Below are 18,642 nucleotides of genomic sequence, written 5' to 3' on the forward strand. Positions count from 1 at the left end.
TATCTTTAAAGTCTACCCCAAAGTTAAACCATCTGTGTGTATATATATATATATATATATATATATACATTTTTTCATTCAAAGGGGAAACAACTTCAGATATTGGCATCAAACATGTAAACATTGATATATTAGACCATCTTGAAGACATTTATTGACCACTTTGAAAATTTATTTTCATATTAAAGAAGTTTCATTCATAGCTGTGGTACTATTCTATTTTTATTTTAAATATGGGTTTATCTTCTGTTTCCCCCAGGGAGTGTATTACCAAATCGGTGACGTGGTTTCTGTGATTGATGAACAAGACGGAAAGCCGTACTATGCTCAGATCCGGGGTTTTATCCAGGACCAGTATTGTGAGAAGAGTGCAGCCCTGACGTGGCTCATTCCCACTCTGTCTAGCCCCAGAGACCAATTTGACCCCGCATCCTATATCATAGGTGAGTTTGACAGATGGTACAGGTTCTTGAACTTTGTTCATTCTTCAGTATTATGTAAAAGAATGTATTAGTCGGCTTGGGCTGCCATGGCAAAATACTATGGACTGGATGGCTTGAACAACAGAAATTTATTTTCTCACAGTTCCGGAAGCTGAAGTCCAAGATGAGGGTGCTGGCAAGATTGGTTTCTGGGTGAGGCCTGTCTTCCTGGCTTGCAGGTGGCCACCTTCTTGCTGTGTCCCCACATGGCCTCTCCTCTGTGTGCACGTGAGAGAGAGCCCTCTGGTGTTTCTTCTTATAAGGACACCAATCCTATCACATTAGGGCATCACCTTTTGACTTCATTTAACCTTAATTACCTCCCTAACGGTCCCATCTCCAATTACCATCATATTAGAAATTCGGGCTTCAAAAAGCACAGAAAGACAAATCTTGCATGTTCTCACTCATATGTGGGAGCTAAATATTAAAAATAATTGATCTTGTGGAGACAGAGTAGAATGATGGTATCAGAGGTGGGGAAGGGGACTGGGGAGGGGGGCATAAAGTAGGGATGGTTAATGGGTACAGAAATATAGTTAAGTAGTTAGATAGAAGGAACAATATTTGATAACACAACAAAGTGACTATAATCAAGAATAAGTTAGGGTATACTTTAAAATAACTAAAAGAATGGAATTGGAATGTTCCTAACACAAAGAAATGATAAATGCCTGAGGTGATGGATACTCCAATTACTCTGATTTGATCAATTGACGTTGTATGCCTGCATCAAAACATCACATGTACCCTATAAAAGTACACAACTATTATGTACCCATAATAATTAAAAATAAAATAAAATAAAAAGAAATTGGAACTTCAACATATGAATTTAGTGGTAGAGGGACACAGTTCATTCTATAACCAAAAAGCATAAGCATAATTAAGTACAGAAAAAGTAAAGAACTTTATAGAAAATATGAGGGACATGTTATATAGCTGGAGCTTGAGTACTATCAGTTAGAGCAATGTGCTAGAGCAATGTGCACCCTACTGAAAAGTGGTACGGATAAGATTTTTTCCAAGTGACCCAGGGTTAAACTGTACTAAAATAATTTATTACTCAGGAACTAGGTTATTTAGGTTACTTATAAAAATATGTTCAAAAATAGCTTCTAAAAGGACTGTTCCAGTTATTTCTAAAATCTTACGAATTCTAGTATGTATCCCTCTGCATGCCACACTTGACATCCTGGCCCCCACCTCGTCTTCCTAATCCCCGGGTTCTGATGTGCATCCCTGTCCTGAGGTCAGGGCACAGACTTGAGCCAGACTATCTGAGTTGACAGCCCCGCCACTTACCAGCTGTGTGACTTTGGCAGATTCCTTAATCTTTCCTGCCTCATTTTCCTCATATATAAAATGGGAATAATAATAGTGTCTACCTCAGGGGGTTGTTGTGAGGATTCAAAGTATTGATATGTATGAGTACATAGAACAGTGTGGGCACATAATAAACATTATGTAAGTGTTCAGTATTATTTTTAGAATCCTTTCCCTATGGAGTCATTGTTTTGGGGGGAGAATGCCATATTCCTTAAGCAGTTGAAGAAGAAAAAATGATGATGGAGAATGACTTCAGAGTAATGCATGTTTCAAGGGCTAATGTCAGGTCACCACCAGCGTGCTCTCTCCTAGGGGCTAGAAATTTTAACATTTTCTGAAAATAATATATATGTTCAAAAATGTATTTAACCTTTCCATTGGCTGCCTTCTAGGGCCAGAAGAAGATCTTCCAAGGAAGATGGAATACTTGGAATTTGTTTGTCACGCACCTTCTGAGTATTTCAAGTCACGGTCATCACCATTCCCCACGGTTCCCACCAGACCGGAGAAGGGCTATATATGGACTCACGTTGGACCTACTCCTGCAATGACTATTAAGGAAACAGTTGCTAACCACGTGTAGTTAACAAATCAAAACTGGATTTCCAGTTATTTTATATTCATACTATTATAAGATATGCCACATACTTCTTTAATGAAATTCTTAAATGGAAAAAGGTTTTTTCCTACTATCCAGTAATCATTAGATTGTTTATTACCAGTCACTTAGCAAATTAAAAGGGATAGAAAAGAATGAAATATATTTTGAAGTTAAATATTATATTCTATATGTGTATCTTCCAGGCAAAGGCAGTAACTTCCAGGGAGACCATTAGGAAAAGGTAGTGTCTATTTTTCCTCATAATTTATTTCTAGAGACTCTCATAATGGATTTTATTTTTCTACAAGAAATAAATATTAATTAAAGTTTGAATTTCTGACTAAGGGCTTAATCAAATAAAATGTAGCTGTGACCAACAGTGTCAATCTGTCACAAAGCCACACAGCCTCATTTTCTCATCTAGAAAATGCTGTGCCAGACTTTTGGCTGCTTTAACCATAAGGAAAGTGATTGGTGGATGATTTTATTAGCCCAGGTTTTTAAAAACTTTCTTCTAATTCTTCAGTAGCAAAAGGTATCCAGAATCATTTAGTTGGTCTTAATAGATGTGCTCTTCACTATTTCTCCGTCAAAAGGAGGCTTCCAATCAAACCGTAAGATTTTATAGTACGGACAGTCAGCTTTACCAGAGCCACATGGGGAACATGTACTGGTCAGGCATCCCAGTTGGTAGTTCTTGACCACCATTAGAATGATGGCTGCGCAATCATTAAAGTGATTAGATAGGTCATTAGCGTTGGTATCTTTAAAGTCTACCCCAAAGTTAAACCATCTGCAGTGGACCCGTAGTAACAGGAATAAAAGTATGTCTTGGCCTGGGAAGCCCTATTGTACATGAAATTGTCCAGAATTCAGTGAAGCTCTTACTTCCAGCACAGGCCAGTTGAGTAAGGGAGGAGCATGGAAGAATAGGGGAGGAGGGGGTGGTCCACACTTGCCTCCTCTCCTGTCCTGACTTAACCAGCATTTTTCATCCCCAGGAGAATTTGTCAGAATCTAAGTGGATCATAGTGATTTTGAGCTGTAGCAGCTTTAACTGTCACCCTTTTTCTACACAGTTACAGTTTGTGAGTTAGAAAGAAGCAATTGTAGATAGCTCCATGTACATGTAAAACTGATTGTAAATAGCGTTGTAAATAACTTTCTAAATGCTAATGCTCAAAACTTTTGGATTAAAATGTATTTTTCAGTATGTATTTGCTTTGGATTTATTTTATTTACTTCATGTAAATGATTTAAATAGGACTTTCTACCCAACTATGGTTTTAAAAAACAAACCCAAAAAACAGTATTATAGTACTGAGAATTTGGAGTAGACAGATTCATTATCAGTAAGTAATAGATTTTAGGAAAATCAAAGAATGATTGGTAAAACGAACACTTAATGTAAGATATTTATTAAAATGAGGACATTTTAAAAAACCAGTGTATAAACTAGCCATTTGTTTATAAATTGGTAGATACTTGTGTAGTAGCTTTTAAAATAAAAATTGATTTCCACTTTCCTCCTCAACCAATGTGATAGATCCCATCGCTTAGGGGGTCAATTTCTCCTGTTATCTAAGGCTTTCCCCGATGTGGCCCTGCTCTGTGGTCCCAGCCTGGTCTCCCCCTTCTCGTTACCACTGAGATGTTTCCCTTGTACACCCTTATTTTCCTGGCTCTGAGCCCTTGTCCATACTGTTCCTTCAACTTTACCAAAGGCCTTTCTTCAGGCCCTCAAATTCTGTCTCTCCGTGAGATCTTTCTAGACTCCCATGGCTCCTTGAAACCAATCTCCTATTCCGTCATTGCATTTGAGTTTCTACTTCCATTGTCCCCACTCCCAACCCTGTGTTCCCTGGATGACAGCAATGGTGTGTTTTACTTACTTTGCAACTCTCATAGCACCTAACCCAGTCCTTGCTTGTGGGAGATGCTTAGAGTCCAAATTAAATACTGTTAACTAAAATGCTTGTTGATCTTTTAGTTAATACTAGTTTATACTAACTTTGGTTTAACTTCAAATTCTACTGTGAATAGTCAAGTAGAATTTCAAACTGTTACATTCTGGATTAGTATTCAATTGTTTTAAAGATTGTTTTAAAAAGGATGTTTTTAACATGAACTTAAAATAGTTCTCTTACACAAATAAAGTTTAACATGAGTATGTGAAAAAAAAAATTATCCTAAACCATTCTGGCTCTTCGCTGTGAGAGGCTTGTCCAGGCCTAAGAAGTTTTCCATCAAGAAGTTTGAATCACAAGTCCATTTCAGCCGTAAGTAAGTGAAATCATATAAACAATGGAGGGAAATGTATGCATTTATTTTTGTGTATGTGTGTATTTTTGTGTATGTGTGTTGTGTATATACAGATATAGGATACAGGATACACAGAATGAAGTTTCTGTCATGCATCAGAAAAGGGAGAGGCATTTGTGTGGATTTTATTTGGCTGTCCTGGGCATGTTTTAAGAACTGTGCTGCTTACTTCACACCAGATGTGTGAGCCATACTTTTCACAGGAGGGTATACCTCCCACACCCAAGAAATGTAAGCCAGGAGAAGGTCAGTACCAAGGAGAAGGAACCTGAATGACCAACAAGAAGGGAATACTCAAATTATTGTGCATTTGTGCATATGGAATGAAAATTGTTAGTGATAAGGGAAAGTTTCATAATATCTGAGAAAAAAGCAGAATATAGAATTGTATAATATCAATTCTGAGCCAGGCATGGTGGCTCATGCCTATAGTCCCAGCTACTCAGAAAGCGGAGGCAGGAGGATTGCTTGAGCCCAGGAGGTGGAGGCTGCAGGGAGCTATGCTGATGCCACGGCACTCTATCCTGGGAGACAGAGCGAGGCCACCAGCTTCTGCAGGGCACCTGTGTCCCCGGAGGTGGAGGCTTGGGGAGAGTGAGAGACTGATACAGGTCCAAGGATGTCTTTCCTCTCCCCCACTTCAAGTCCCTCTTGCCTTATAGACTGCGGCCCTGCTGACTTAAGGCCCCAGCACCAAATACAGATGCAACACAGACCATTCCGCAAGCTCTCACGATGGCGCACAACTTCTATCATAGATCCCTTATTTTATACGCTCCCAGTGGTGGTTTCTCTGATCAAATTCCGACTGATGCAGTTACTGAGACACTGAAGGAGAAGGCAGGGAACTGCTGTTTTTCATTGTAAATGTTCCATAATGTTTTTCATTATAAAAACTCTGTATTTAGAATTATTTGGCTTTTTTTTTTTTTACCATGTATAGGAATTTGATTTTTTTTTTTTTGAGACAGAGTCTCACTGTGTTGCCCGGGCTAGAGTGCCGTGGTGTCAGCCTAGCTCACAGCAACCTCAAACTCCTGGGCTCAAGTGATCCTACTGCCTCAGGTTCCCGAGTAGCTGGGACTACAGGCATGCACCACCATGCCCGGCTAGTTTTTTCTGTATATTTTTAGTTGTCCGATTAATTTCTTTCTATTTTTAGTAGAGATGGGGTCTCGCTCTTGCTCAGGCTGGTCTTGAACTCCTGAGCTCAAAGAATCCGCCCACCTCGGCCTCCCAGAGAGCTAGGATTACAGGCGTGAGCCACCGCGCCCGGCTTGATATTTTTTTTAAATTAAAAAGTAACGAAGGAGACCGTATAGGGGAAGCGAGGTTGGATTGTAAACAGTTTGTATACGTTAAAAAGCAAAGAATAAAGGGGGAAACAGTGCCCTCCTGTGGCTGTTGGCAGGATGCTCCGTTTTCTCACTACGTGGGTCTCTCCACAGCCCTCCTCACCGCGTGGCTTCCCCAGAGCAAATGATCATGACAGAGAGGGAGTGCATCTGCACCCAAGACAGAAGCCACAATCTTTTTTATAATCTAATCTGGAAAAAGTGACATACCATCACTTCTGCCCTATGCTATTGGTCACAGAGACCAATTCTGATACAATGTGAAAGTATTGTTTAAAGTAGTAAAAAAACAGTAACAATCTAAAGATCCAATAGAGAAATGAATTTTTATATGTTTGTAATGGAATTTTATGCAATCAACAGAATTACTATTTACAAAGAATTTTTAGTAATGGAAAAATACTTATAAAAATATTTAGTGTAAAAAATAGATACAAAACTCCATAAAGATTCTAATTTAGTAGAAAAAACATATAGTCATGAGTATATATGCACGTAAAAAAACTGGAAATAAAATGTCCACAATTTAATAGTTGGAATTACAGCAAATTTTATATGCTTCTTCATTTAAAAATAAATTTTTTTTTCATCTGTCCAAGACATGAAGCAGGCAGGGGTACAGACCCAAAGCTAAGCTAGGATAAACAAGGGGTGGCTTTGATATGAGATTGGCACCACCAACGAAGTGCCGCTCTGCCCAGGTCAGGGACATGATATTCTTCTTTATACATTTTTAATTTTGAGTTTTGTATTACTAGCTTCCACTACTTATATAATCAGGAAAAATGCTATTTTAAAATAGATATCTAGGTCAAAAGATGGTGTTATGAGCTAAATGTTTGTATTTCACCCCGAAATTAATATATTGAAGCCCTACCCCTCAAGGTGATGGTATTAGGAGGTAATTAGGTTTAGATGAGGTTACACAGGTGGATCCTCCATAATGGGATTATCGTCCTGATAAGAAGGAAGAAAAAAGACCAAAGCCTTCCTATCTCTGCACACTATGTGAGAACACAGCCAGAAGGTGGCTGTCCGCAAGGTAGGAAGAAAGCTCTCACCAGAACCCAGATCTGCCAGCACTTTGATCTTGGGCTTTCCAGCCTCCATGACCGTGAGAAAGAAATGTCTGTTGTTTAAGTTGCCCAGTTTGTGGTATTTTGTTACAGCAGTCCGAGCTGACTGAGGGAGATAGAAACAACACAAGTGTCCATCAACAGATGAATGGATGATCAAAATGTAGTATAGTCATACAATGAAATGTTATTTCGCCATAAAAAGGAATGAAATTCTGATATATGCTATAGCATTCGAACCTTGAAAACATTAAGGTAAGTGAAATAGGCCAAACACAAAAGAACAAATATTGTATAATTCCACTTATGTGAGGTACCCAGAATAGGCAAATTCAGAAAGACAGAAAATAGAATAGAGGTTACCAGGACTGGAGGGAGAGAGGAATATTATGGATACAAAGTTTCTGTTTTGGGTGATAAAAAAAAGTTCTGGAAATGGTAGTGATGTGGAACAACATGGTAAATGTACTTAATGACACTGAATGGTACACTTAAAAATGGTTAAAATGATCAATTTTGTTATGCATATTTTACTATAATTTTAAAAAAATAGCTAGGTATGGTGGCAGCTACTCGCAGCTACTCGGGAGGCTGAGGCAGGAGGATGGCTTGAGCCCAGGAGTTTGAGGTTGCTGTGAGCTATGATCACACTGCTGTACTCCAGCTTGGGTGACAGAGTAAGACCCTGTGGTCCTCCCCCCACCCCCCAAAAAAGATATATGGGAGATAAAGTCAACAAAATTTAATAACCAGTTGGAAAATAGAGAATGAGGGAGAAGGATAATGAAGGCAGGCATGAGTGTAACTTCGTGGAAGGTGAAAAATCAGCAGTAGCTTTCCAGTTGGCGCTTTCTAGGTGATGCGTTATGTCTGTTTTGTTTGTAATGTGAGGATTATAAGGCATCTCCTAGACTTCAGTATCCATTAGGTAATTGGAAATATGGCTGTGAGAAAAAAAACTATAATAAAATAAAAATTTTAAAACCCCAGCAAGTTGATAATCTGGGCTCCCACCAGGTGTTCTCCCAATCAGGCTAGACTTCAGGTTAGGAATTGTTAATACTCGTTAGGGAAGCAGTGTCAAAAGATGGCGAGACCACCATGCAATATCTGAAATAAAAACACGAAGCTGGACTTCCTGCTTGCCATACGGTAAGGGAGTGCTATGCGGGTCAGCTGCCTTAGCAGAGCAGACTGCTGATCTTATATGGGGTTTTTGGCAAGCTGGAAGTTTAAGGATGGGCAGACTTTGAGAGGTATCAGCTGGATGATGTCATCTGGGATGGGGATTGATCTTGGCTGTAATATGAGCCCTACTCAGAGAAGTAAACAAGGGGGTTAATCTCAGGCATAAAAAACTTCTAGGAGTAAGACATTCAGTCTGGTATGTCAGCTCAGTGACACCATCAGAGAACCAAGATCTTTCTGTTTTCTTGCACTACCATCAGTGGCCTGCGGTTTTTCACCCTCATATTTACAATACGGTTGCTGTATCTCCAGGCATTGTGCCCTCATTCCAGAAACGAAGCCTGCCCCGGGGACCTCTACCTACACTCATTGTCCAGAACTATGTCACACAAATAGTCACATATGGCCGCAATGGAGATCATGTAACTCAGTAATTCGCTTTCCAGAGAGAAATGGAAGGCAAGGGCGAGGGTGTTGGAATGGATACTGAATGAGCTAATCTACAGAATGTGCAACATCAGGATGCAAGTGGGAGACACTGCGATAGAAATGGGCTGATGGCAGTGGCGAGGTATGGCTCCTGGGAGGCAGAGGTCAGGCTGCGATGTGAGAGGCCAGGTGGAAGCGGCTACCATAATTGGCAGGAAAGCCAGTGTGTTAATTACAACGGTCTGATCTGCAGGGATCTTTAGTGCTGCCTAATTGTGGTGTCCTTAAGACCAACATACACGGGCAAAGATCCTACTTGATTCTTATAATTAAAAAATCTTGGCCGGGCGCGGTGGCTCACGCCTGTAATCCTAGCACTCTGGGAGGCCGAGGTGGGAGGATTGCTTGAGCTCAGGAGTTCGAGACCAGCCTGAGCAAGAGCGAAAGAAAGAAATTAATTAGAAAGAAATTAATTGGACAACTAAAAATACATAGAAAAAATTAGCCGGGCATGGTGGCGCATGCCTGTAGTCCCAGCTACTCAGGAGGCTGAGGCAGGAGGATCACCTGAGCCCAGGAGTTTGAGGTTGCTGTGAGCTAGGCTGACGCCACGGCACTCTAGCCCGGGCAACACAGTGAGACACTGTCTCAAAAAAAAATAATAATCTTCCTGTTAGTAAACAAACACCTGATTTGCGTTATCACAATCTAGTTCTAGTCATGGGTGTGGACCCAACTCTCAGGCCTAGGCCAGACCAAGAATGAAGAAGCCGGGTGTCTAGGGAAGGGCCCTGCGACACCGTCACAAGTTCTTGTTATGAATCCTCTTTCCTCCAAGCCTTCCGCAGAGGATCCAAGGCCGCTCACCAGGCCATTTCCCAGGTGCCCTGGGAAATAACCACTCATTCTGGGGACCGTCAGAGACACTGGGTCTGCGCTAACATTAATTCCTGGAGCCCCGGAACTCCTACTTGTCAGAGTGAAAGCATTGCTGGAATACTGAGGGGGTAGCCCTGACAAACAGTGGAGACAGGAAATCTTCCGACGGAGCAGAATTTTTGAGGAACGTATCTCCTCCACTTTATCAGGAGGGAGAGATGTCTGATATAGAAATCTGCGGTGATGCATAGATAGTGGCTAATAGCTTAACCAGATGATCAGAAATTTGGAAAGAGCACAACCGGCCATGAGGTCTGGGGGAAAAGTATGCCAGAGCTCTTGGGATGGGCCGGTAGAGCAAGAATACTTGTGTCCTGCGCGAGTGCTCAGCTAAAAGCCTTCAGTGCTTTTAATAATCAGGTGCTCTCCCTCTTGTAATTTCCTGGAGGGAGCTGGAACCCATTCTACTAAGTGAAGTATCCCAAGAATGGGAAAATAAGCACCACATGTACTCACCAGCAAATTGGTTTCACCGATCAACACCTAAGTGCACATAGAAGAGTAACATTTACTGGGCGTCGGGCAGGTGGGAGGGGGGAGGAGGGGATGGGTATACGCATACGTAATGAGTACGATGCGCACCATCTGGGGGATGGACACACTTGAAGCTCTGACTTGGGGGGAAGCGGGGGAAAGGGCAACATACGTAACCTAAACATCTGTACCCCCATAATATGCTGAAATAAAAAAAAAATCAGGTGCTCTCTATGGATGTCAACCAGCCTTCTTTCCCAGCTGCCCCAGTGCTTGCTTACTAGGCTCATCTACAAAGTGGCCAAGGTGGCAGGGATGGGGAGTCCCCATGTGGCCTCCACAATGTGGACTTCCCCTCAGCACGGCTGACCCGACTGCCTGGCTACCCTGACAGCCTGTCGGCCGCAGTGAGCAACCGTGTAAGGGGAGACCAGCCGGAGCCCGGCAGCAGGTTGGGTGCATCTGACCCTCTTCTATCACAGAGGAGGCAGCAGTTTGCCCTCCTTGAAGGGGATACATACTGGAATTGTATTTGCTTTGTCTGTCTTACAAACTTCGGCCAACACCACCTCTCATGGACTTACTAAATGCTTTCACGTTGTTATGCTATCGCAAACGACACTGCTGCTGATCATGAAACTCACTTTATAGTGAAAAGAGTAAGGCAGTGGCTGCCTACGGAATTCACTAACGTGACACAGCTGGACTTTTGGGGAGACGAGTGTTTGTGAGGCCGGGGTACTGCTCTACAAGATGCAGTATACTTAGTACATGCTGTGAGCCAGGGACCATGGCCCTAATACAAGGATCTGAGAACCAAAGTGCCAGGGGGATGGCACTTCTAGTTTTACACCTAATGACCCACAGAATCTTTGCTTCCATTCCCTGTGATTCTGGGCTTTGCTGGTTTAGAGGTAACCAAAGGAGGTGGTTCTACCAAGGGAACACAACAATAATTCCAATGGTTTGGAAGGGGAGGGTTATGATGTTGACCAAGTAAATTGATTCTAGTAAAGGAATACAGAGTTGTTGCTAACAGTGGGGGATGGGGAAGGTATGGCTGGAACCTTGTGGGCTATAGTGGCCAAAGACGATAGTTAAAGGAAGATGCGACCTTAGGCAGGCCTACTAAAGGTTCAGATGGGAATGACAGTTTCAGGATATCCCACTTAGAAAAGGTTTCCAATCCACTGATGTGATGGCTGAAGTCAGAGGAACACAGAATAAGTAATAGAACAGAGAAATAAAAAAATATTAGCCATGGCTTCATATTTCCTGCAGAAGGGTCAAGGGTCACTAACTATACATCCTTCGTTGCTGTCTTATGTATTTATTTGTATATTTTAATTAACTTTCCCTTTTTTGCTTTTCCCTTACCCTGTTATGACAAAGTTAGAAACACAATTTGTATTGATGGTGGCTGACTTTACAATTTAGTTCACAGATCAGAGAATATCAAGATAAAATCCTGCCAGAATCAGGAGAGGGATGGACGTCATTCAAAGATCCTGGACTTGGAGCTAGATATAGTATATTAGGGGGATATGATCTCATTTCTGGGGGAGGGGATAATTGAATTTATTTGAATTGTATGTAAATTCCCCATTTTCTGATATAACAAGAACAGATCATTGGATCAGTAGATAATCAGACATTTTATTTCCAAAACAGTCAAGAAGTTGCTAAGCATAAAATCTGTCAAATGCTAAAGATGTTGAATATATAACTGTAAATTCCAAGAAATTTAATTATATTCTCTACTGTCTTTTCTTCAAAGGAGAAATAAATTAGTGTTACCATTTGGCCAATATTATTTCATTTTAACATAGAATTATAGGAAATAAAATACAGAATCTGTTATAAATATCCCCACTTATTCTACAGTATTAATCTCAAGTAATTCTGATCATTACATAATCCCAGCATTTACCAATCTGTGATTTCACAGATTAACTAAATTTGTTAAATCAAAAAGAAATTTAAAAACACCATTTTTTACTGTGACAATGTAGGGACAAGCTATCCAAAAAAACACGTCAGAAGTATATTTTATGCTAATGTTACTTTCTGTCCAGGTCGAAACATTGTTCCACTTTGATTTTTTCTCTTCTTTGGATTTTGAAAGCTTTCATACCTTAAAATAAGTAAGAGAGATAGTATTTAATACATGTAAATATTACAATTACAAAACAAAAGATAACAGATCACAAACAAAATTATATTAAGAATGAAAGGAATGTATAACAAATTAGAAAAAAATACTTATAACAGAAATTAGAGAATTTTTACAAGTAAATTTTCTGAGGGTGCACTCCAACAGAAGAAGGAGCAAATGAGATGAAGAGACAAGTTAGGAAAGATAAAATACAAATGGCAATGAACAGTATTAAAAAACTATAACTCCTATCTAGTTTTAATAAAAGAAATGTAAATTGTTAAGCAAGATAAAATTTTTCTCCAATCAAATGGGACATATTCAAAAAAACATTACAAAACTCCACGTTAGTGAGGGTGCAGAAGTGGCCTGATCACATATTGTTGTTGGAATATACATTGTACAGTATTTCTAGAAGGCAATTTGGCAACACATTTCAAAAGCCTTAAATACCTGAGTACTCTGTAAAGCAAAAATTCTACCTCTAACCCAGTGAAAACATTAAGGCTATGTGCAAAGGATATTTAGCTACAAGAATGTTCATTACTATGCTGCTTATAACATTAAAAGCCTGGAAACAATTTAAATGTCCAAAAACTGTATTATAGCATAGCTACACTATAAAATGACATTAAAGAAATAATGAAGTGGTAATATATTTAAAATATAAAAGAATGTTTAAGATGTATATGGATAAAGGGGACTGTTATATAGCAATATGTGCAGAGTGTTATTATTGGAGTATGAAAAATACACAAGCATACAAACAACTATGCTTTGGAAAGTAGTGGGGTTAAGGGAAATTTGTTTCCTTATTTTTCCTTGTCATTGTTTTCTGATTTTTCTATAATAAATATATATTACTAATGTACGTAAACACACACAAACACATACACCCTCCAAGGTACTGAAAAATTAAACAAGAAAGGGTTGCAGCTTCTAAAGACCAGGAATAAACATTTCTTGAATTGAATTATGTTGAATCATTGACCTAGAATGGTTCCAAGTCTATGGGTTTCAGATTCACAAGGGACCAAAGAGTCAATTGTAAGAAGCCTATAATACAAATGTGTACTAAACATTGTCCACCAATGAATAAATCTGAATGTATTTAAATGTTCTTGAGATTAATAAAATATAAATTATTTTGAAGGCGAAACAGGTATATTTTTTCATTACAAATTTTGCAAGCTATATAATTTTCCTCCTTTTCTTATTTCTTCAAAGTTAACTAACTTTAGGCTGGGTGCAGTGGCTCATGCCTGTAATCCCAGCACTTTGGGAAGTTAAGGTGGGATAACTGCTTGAGGTAAGGGCGTTCGAGACCAGTCTGGGCAACATAGCAAGACCCTGTCTCTACAAAAAAATGGAAAAAATTAGCTGGGCTTGGTGGTGCACACCAGTAGTCCCAGCTACTCAGAAAGCTGAGGCAGAAGGATTGCTTGAGCCCAGGAGTTCGAGGTTACAATGAGTTATGATCTTGATACTGCACTTTAGCCTGGGCCAAAAGTGAGACACTGTCTCTAAAAAAAAATTTTTTTTAATTAAAAAAAAATTTTTTGCTTACATTAAATTAGTCCATTATAAAGAATTCAAATTTTGTACTCCCGAAATTGTGGGTGTTTAAATGCACAGCTACTACACAATTTTTTTTGAATTGGTTTTTAAAATAGTCAAAATATTTTTTATTTTAAAAACAACTTTAAAGGTCTATATGAATAACTATGTCACCTGTAATAATATCTATACTTCCAAATCAGAATCTGTTACTTACAGCTCAGCAAAATTCTTCCAGTCATCTTCACTGATGGATGGTCTTGTGTGACTGAGAGCAGTCATTAAATGTGACTGCTTAATAGCTAGACTGGTTTTGATTGGTCCTGGTTGGTTAAGGGATTCATCCTCCTTAAATGAAAAAAGAAATTAATAAAAAGTTAACTTAGGGATGTGATGAAAAAAGTGGCTGTCCAAGCGTTATTTCTTTTTTGTCAGTTTTTTCAAGAGACTGTACATTTCCTTTCTTATAACTAAAAATTGTTTGGAAGCAAGGAAATGCATAACCATTTGCCTGAGTCAATATGTTTCAGTCCCTTGTTTATAAATATAGCTCATTTACAAATCAAAAAAATATATACAAAAAAGGAACAACAATAAGAAGTTTCAACAATTATAATGGGGGGAAAAAAAGTCATACTCCACTTTGGCTCTGGTATCTGCCTTTGATAATACTGATATCTGCCCTCAGTTGATCCCTTTGTTCCTGTGTAAGTTCTTGGTGACCCTCTTGTGAAGCTGTCCTTAACACTGGAGGTTGTGAAAACAACTGATCTTTCCCAGGAACTCCAGGCAAATCTTGAGTCATGGAACTTGGTGCGGAGAGACACTGTGAACTCTGCATGGTCAGTTACAGTAATGAAAGAAGGAAGCAGGAACGCGGGGAGGGGAAAAGAAGAGAGAGAAAACACCATGTATTTACCAAAGATAAAAACTAAAAATCTTAAGCAATAAAACCTTAACATAGTTACATTCATCTTTTAATTAACTGAAATTAAGGAAGTTTAAAAGTTCATATTCTATTATATAAAGGTTCACTGATATCTATCTAGCACCACCATAAAGTGAAAACTGCTATAACAGGTTTTCTTTTTTTTTGCTTTGTTACTTAAATCTAACACACTAATGCCCAAGGGTAGATTATGAATGAGCCTTACTCTTAGTTTTCAGTAAATAAAATTACACTAAGGTTCTGGAACATTTCTAGATAGAAATTAAGAAATAGAAAACAGAATTAAAAACTAGAATTGAAACAACACCTTACTATTCTTGGGAATAAAAATAGGTTGCTTTTATATTTTTAAAACCTGAATTAATAAAGTAAATGTACAAAAAACAGGAAAAATATAAGTAAATATACGTAAAAATGTTGTATATACCAATAAAGTAACAATGGAACACTATTAATTTTGAAGGGTATGTGTTAAATGCTAGTAGAACAGTGACATTGCTCACAGTTAATCTAAACATTTTCCTTGTTGAGACATTGTTACTATTTTTCACTGTTACCTTCCAGGAAATTATCATAAACAAAGCATTTTATCAGGAATTTTTAACATTATTATATCAAATTTCTCATTACCCTCAACTTTTCTGTAATAATAGAATTTAAGTTTACTATAAAATAGATCTGCTACTAAAGATGTTTTAAAATCACTAATGAAGAGAGATAAACCTGAAAGAAACCAAAGCGTAATCACAACCACACACTACTTTGGTTCTCCCTTGCTCCCAGCCCTGTCTTAAAAATTGTAACAAAGAATGAAAATTACTAATTAGTGTAAGTGAGAAAAACAAGACTATTTTACTGAAGAACCAATCAACCAGAAAGAACATGTGGGGCTGGTTAAGAGATAAATCACTGTCCAACTTTATACCAACATACAGCTTTATATTTCAGAACTGTGTAATGGCGACCGCATAAGATACCAAATCAGAAGAGGTGCCGTTTCCAAGTTCCGATTCATAAGAGCTTCCAAAGTAAAGCCGGTACATATTGAATTTTGATTCATCTGGAAGGATCTCAGACATCTCTAGAGAAACGAGGGACTGATCTAAGCCACATTCTCCATCTCCAGCTGAATCATCAGAGCCACTGCTGTGGTTAAGAAAGACCATTGAAGACAGACTTAAGTCACTATCAGAGCTGGAACTTCCATCCTAAAACACATAAAAGGACAATTAGCTTAAAGATCTAAATAAGTCACAACTCAGAAATAAGTAATAAACATTGACAGCATTCTAATAGAGCAATACAAAGAGACTCAAGGTATTTTTCAAAAAGCTCTTATTTATTCTCTAGTGGTTTTGAGGCACACAGTAAAAACTTTACTAAAAATAGAAAGAAATTAGCTGGACAACTAAAAATATGTAGAAAAAATTAGCCGGGCATGTAGTGCATGCCTGTAGTCCCAGCTACTTGGGAGGCTGAGGTAGAAGGATTGCTTAAGTCCAGGAGTTTGAGGTTGCTGTGAGCTAAGCTGACGCCATGGCACTCTACTCAGGGCAACAGAGACTCTGGCTCCAAAAAAAAAAAAATTATCTACTATAAAAATTAAAATCAAAATAACTATCCTTAGAGAAAAAGCTAATCCTAAGGGATAGGATACAGAAAATATAAGATAAACCAAGAACATCTAATTGTATCTGGAAGTAAGGAAGTGATCAAAGAATGATGAGGACACATCATAAGGATACAGGAACTATCCAAAAAGGGCTCCTATTGGTCAGACTGGGACAATTTGAGCTTCGAAATAAATAACGATGTTAACTGATTATTTTTTTTAAATTAAAGTACAAAATAAACTAAATCCATGAAAAGCTGGGGACCTAAAAAAAAAACAAAACTAAAAACTCCAATTATTTTTCTATTTATATTATCTAATTCATGACATCTCAAATTAAATAATATCCTTTCAAACATCAACATAATTTTGCCAATATCAAGGTAATGTTAAAGAAATAGACATTAAACTCTTTGTAATTTTAAATTCTCTGAAAAATCCATGTTCCAACTATGGAATATTCAACTAAAGGTAAATTAAAACAATTATTTTTTGACACTCTGTTGTCCGGGCTGGAGTGCAGTGGTGTCATTACAGCTCACTGCTGTAGCCTCCAACTACTGGGCTGAGGCGATCCTCCCACCTCAGCCTCCCGAAGTGCTAGGATTATAGGTGTGAGCCACTATGCCTTGCCAATTTAAATTTTTATACAGTTTTCCCAAAGTTGTTAAAAATAGTATTTTTTAAGGTTGAAATTTTGACACTGAACTGCTCTTATCATTCACAAAATGTCATAACAACAATTTTCTCATATGACTTACCTGGAGTCCACAGGAAAGTAGCCTTCCATGTAAGGCCTCTAACTGGGCATTATAAAGTAGAGCTTTCAGATCAGCTCCGGTAAAGGAGTCAGTTACTGCGGCCACATGCTGAAGGTCAACATCATCTGCCAGAGGTAGAGAGTCACTGAGGACATTTAAAATTTCAAGACGTGACACCTGAAGGGAGAAAAACAAATTCATTTAACAAATAAAAAATAAAATTAAATATCATCTTCAACTGTGTATCTCATGATTTTTTTCATAAATTAACTTTACACATCCAATAAGCTTTACAAGTAAGTTGAGAAATGTACCACCAGTCTATTATTTATCTTCCTTGGAACTTTTTCCCTAACAGAAGGAACACAGGTAGTAAAATGAATGAAAATCAACATTCTTAACTATTTGGCGTAAAAAATATCTTATTCAGACAATGCTTATTCCCTGGATTTTGGCGAGTGTGTCAAGAAAGTATTTCAAAAGGAAAATTAAAATAATTTAAATAATAGTTACATATGACATATATTCAGATATTTTATACCTTTGCCTATTCATTTGTCTATCTGTTATTTCATTCATCTATTCACTAGTTTCTAATTTGAAAACAAGATTTGGAACAACATAGGACTAGAAACAGTTGAAAATCGTATCTCTATGAAACCTGCTTACATGCTTACTATTCATATGCTTGATTCTGTATCAGAGTTTTTTGACAGGATAATGGGGTACGTGATCTTTGAACAGAGAACATGGACACATAACACTTTAGGTTCCTTGCCTTTTTTTCCAATTAGCCAACACTGAAGGATTATAAAGTTTTCAGACTTGCATGGAAATGGCTGGGAAACAGAAAGGCTTTGCATCTAATTCAGAATCTTTTTATGCTTTGAGCAAACTGACTAAAGCCTTTGCCTAAGAAAGCTGGTCTTCTAAGGACAATTGCTATTACCTGGCAGAAGTAAAGTTCACAAGGAAAGAGTGTAGCATTTGTTGGGTTTTGGACTCTAAATATGAAATTGTCACCTGATCAGGAGGAGGACAGTATACACATTTATCTAGGCGACCAGGCCTAAGCAGGGCAGGGTCAATCAAGTCAGGGCGACTAGTAGCAGCCAATACATAAACACCTGGAGGAAAAAAGAATTTTTTTTTTACTAAAACCTGGTAAAATTTTGTTATAACAGTGTATTTCTGTATTTGTAATTATTACCCTGTAAGCCTTCTACTCCATCCAACTGAGTCAACAACTGGTTAACTACTCGGTCTGTAACTCCTGTATTGTCATGACCCCTTCGAGGAGCAATGGATTCAAATTCATCAAAGAAAAGAATGCAGGGTTTTGCTGCCTGTGCTCTGGGAAAAACAAACAACATTTCATATTTAAATATTTAAATTCATATTTAAGTAAGCTCA

General features: G+C 38.3%; 2 protein-coding genes across 2 annotated transcripts in view; one reads left to right on the forward strand and one right to left on the reverse strand.

Moving 5' to 3' along the window:
- GATAD1 (GATA zinc finger domain containing 1) overlaps positions 1 to 3,550 on the forward strand; it is a 12,305-nt gene extending 8,755 nt beyond the window's left edge. Inside the window, exons 4-5 of the mRNA XM_012656562.1 lie at positions 260 to 443; positions 2,204 to 3,550. Coding sequence (XP_012512016.1) covers positions 260 to 443; positions 2,204 to 2,394 — 375 coding nt within the window. The 3' untranslated portion in view covers positions 2,395 to 3,550. The remainder of the gene's footprint in view (positions 1 to 259; positions 444 to 2,203) is intronic.
- An 8,446-nt stretch (positions 3,551 to 11,996) lies between these two features.
- PEX1 (peroxisomal biogenesis factor 1) overlaps positions 11,997 to 18,642 on the reverse strand; it is a 43,589-nt gene continuing 36,943 nt past the window's right edge. The window contains exons 16-22 of the mRNA XM_012656554.1: positions 18,440 to 18,582; positions 18,253 to 18,356; positions 17,230 to 17,406; positions 15,834 to 16,064; positions 14,545 to 14,742; positions 14,125 to 14,255; positions 11,997 to 12,329 (exon numbers count right to left, since the gene is read on the reverse strand). Coding sequence (XP_012512008.1) covers positions 12,245 to 12,329; positions 14,125 to 14,255; positions 14,545 to 14,742; positions 15,834 to 16,064; positions 17,230 to 17,406; positions 18,253 to 18,356; positions 18,440 to 18,582 — 1,069 coding nt within the window. The 3' untranslated portion in view covers positions 11,997 to 12,244. The remainder of the gene's footprint in view (positions 12,330 to 14,124; positions 14,256 to 14,544; positions 14,743 to 15,833; positions 16,065 to 17,229; positions 17,407 to 18,252; positions 18,357 to 18,439; positions 18,583 to 18,642) is intronic.

This window comes from Propithecus coquereli, unplaced genomic scaffold, assembly GCF_000956105.1.
Source record: "Propithecus coquereli isolate 6110/MARCELLA unplaced genomic scaffold, Pcoq_1.0 Scaffold508, whole genome shotgun sequence".
NCBI lineage: Eukaryota > Metazoa > Chordata > Mammalia > Primates > Indriidae > Propithecus > Propithecus coquereli.